The following is a 2,593-nucleotide window of genomic DNA, read 5'->3' on the forward strand; positions in this document are numbered from 1 at the left end:
ATCACACCTGTTCGACAAAGCCGGACCTATTGTTTTAAAACGAACATGGCTCGAGTAATTCGATAAAATGCACGCAAAACGGGAATGGATGTAATCAGATGTATTGTGCGAAATATGCACTCACGTGTAATCAGAACAGCCACCTACTCTTCAAAATACTGGACTCACCGGTGTATGTATAAATATAGAAATGTACTCTGTTCTCGAAACGTTAGGTAAGAGAATGCGATAGTCTGTTTCATCATCAACTTTCATCTACGCTCATGGATGGTTCTACGATTATATATACGCCTAGGGAGACGCCTAGTGGGTTCTACGATTAGAATTCCCCGTTATAGAGAGAGACTCTACCGACGATGAGCGTGTAGCGACACCTATCGGGCAATCGCGACCTACTGATACCATACGCACTTTTAAATGTGCTGCTGATAACCAGAATTCCCCTCACTAGATGGTGCCACGCGACAATATGCTTACGCTAATACCTGATGGGCGGATCATCACCTGAATTGATGACCAGGTTCTACTACTCGGCACGTGAGCGAGAGAAAGATATACCAGCAACGTGGAAACATGCAGACACGACCGACCGTGCGTGAGTGCGTGGTGTTTGTGCATGTACGCACGCACGCACATATGCACGCACGCACGCACGCACGCACGCACACACGCACGCACGCACGCACGCACGCACGCACGCACGATACAGATGAACTAGTCTAGCGATTTTACATATAAATATATATTATATATATAAATCACTATATATAAATAGGAGCTCAGGACTATCGTTGGATTCACACTACTCACAGTGAATGAACCCGGCCCACAGAGAAACTGAAAGTACCAAGGCCAGCAGAATGAAACTAATCTAAAGGTATAGGCATGTACCGACCACAAATACCTTGCCCTCTCTCATGCATGGTAAAGATTTACATTGCATGTGAGAGCGCAATTATGAGAATATAAATGTTCGCCCTTCCTCACGCAAGAAAACCTTAGCAGCGTGTTGTGTAACAAATTCCATTTCACCAATTACGTAGGTCTGTTAAGTCTGTACTAACATTGGGGTACTCACGTTAAATTCCTAAAAAAATATTCCGCGCAAATATTGTAACATTCTGGCAAGAAAAACGACATTACGCGTGCATATTTTACGAGGTATGTTTTGCTCTATTGCACTACAGAAGGCCATGTTTGAGAACATGCGTAGACGCATAAAGATATCCTTTGTAACGTTGTAAACAAAAAACTGAAACTGACGCACCAGACTTCCTTCCCATGCCGGTTTACTGATATTTTCAGGAGTCTATCAATATTGATTCTATTGATAGACTCCTGATATTTTTAAAAGCCGCATTGACAGACCATTGGGTGATACGTATACATCAACATATGAAATAATACTGAAATGTTACCTTAATAACTTCATGCAGTCGAATCTATCTAATATCTAATTAAGAATCTAAATCATAATAAGAGGTGCGATATCGTCGGAACTGGAAACAGGACGTAAACGCAAAAGGCTTGTCTCCAGAAAGGAAAACCGCGTCCAAAAAGGTTCGTTTTTTTCACTCACCAACAATACTGGGTACCGTGTGTTTTTCTGCATGGGTCCCCCCACCTCGGGTATGTACTATATACAACACGTATCTAGCCCCCAAAGAGAGAATAAGCTAATCTAACCACAGGATAGTCAGTAACACGAGCCCATTAACGTGTTAATGGACTAGTAATAGTAAGGACGAGCATGCAACGCCCTCTACCGCCTAACACCTTACATTGCACTTACATTCGTCATCCACGGAATTCTGCATGGGGGCTAGAAAAGAAATTAAACAGAACGACTTATGCATAATACATCGCAAACTATGACTATTATGCGATAGTGAGTTTTACGTTGGTTTTACGCGACATTGACGGTGCTGTGACTATCGCTAGGCTATCGACTATGCTGTGAACACATTTTTCAGCTATTGCAGCGATTTTCAACCCCAGTACTATCGCTCGAAAGCGCACACGGTCAAACATTTGCAGAGCCCCGGGGATAGGGTGGAGCGGCGGCGTAAGACATTTATTGATTAATGTCGGTTTGTCTGCCTCGTTGTCGTAGCTGGACGCTTGTCTCTATTAAGTTAGTACTCTAGTCCGCGATTCTCTCTCTCTCTCTCTCGTGTTTCAACCTCATGTGGGGGCTTCCTGCCATCTGGTCACGCTCGTGGGTCTACCCTGCATTCTGTTACGGCGCTTGTCTCTACCCTGCATCTGTTCACGCGCATGTCTACCCTGATCTGTCGCGCGCGTGTCTTTACTGCATCTGTCGACGCGCGTGTCTCTACCTGCATCATGTCAAGCGCGCGTCTCTTACCCTGCATCTGTCAACGCGCGTGTCTCTACCCTGCAATCTGTCACGCGCGCGTCTTTACCCTTGCATGTGTCCACTGCGCGTGTCTCTACCCTGCATTCCTGTCACGGCGCGCGGTCTCTACCCTGCATCTGTCACGCTCGTGTCTCTACCCTGCAATCTGTCACGCGCGGCGTCTCATTACCCTGCATCTGTTGCGCTGCGTGTTTTCTACCCGCATCTGTTCAC

General features: G+C 45.5%; 1 protein-coding gene across 1 annotated transcript in view; it reads right to left on the reverse strand.

The window, feature by feature from the left end:
* Positions 1-1,781: 1,781 nt before the first annotated feature.
* LOC106809685 (agrin-like) overlaps positions 1,782-2,593 on the reverse strand; it is a gene marked incomplete at its 3' end in the record, with an annotated part of 68,399 nt that continues 67,587 nt past the window's right edge. Inside the window, exon 2 of the mRNA XM_014812856.1 lies at positions 1,782-1,822. Within this exon, the coding sequence (XP_014668342.1) occupies positions 1,782-1,822 (41 nt within the window). The remainder of the gene's footprint in view (positions 1,823-2,593) is intronic.

This window comes from Priapulus caudatus, unplaced genomic scaffold (genome assembly GCF_000485595.1).
Source record: "Priapulus caudatus unplaced genomic scaffold, Priapulus_caudatus-5.0.1 Scaffold376, whole genome shotgun sequence".
In the NCBI taxonomy this organism is placed as follows: Eukaryota; Metazoa; Priapulida; class Priapulimorpha; order Priapulimorphida; family Priapulidae; genus Priapulus; species Priapulus caudatus.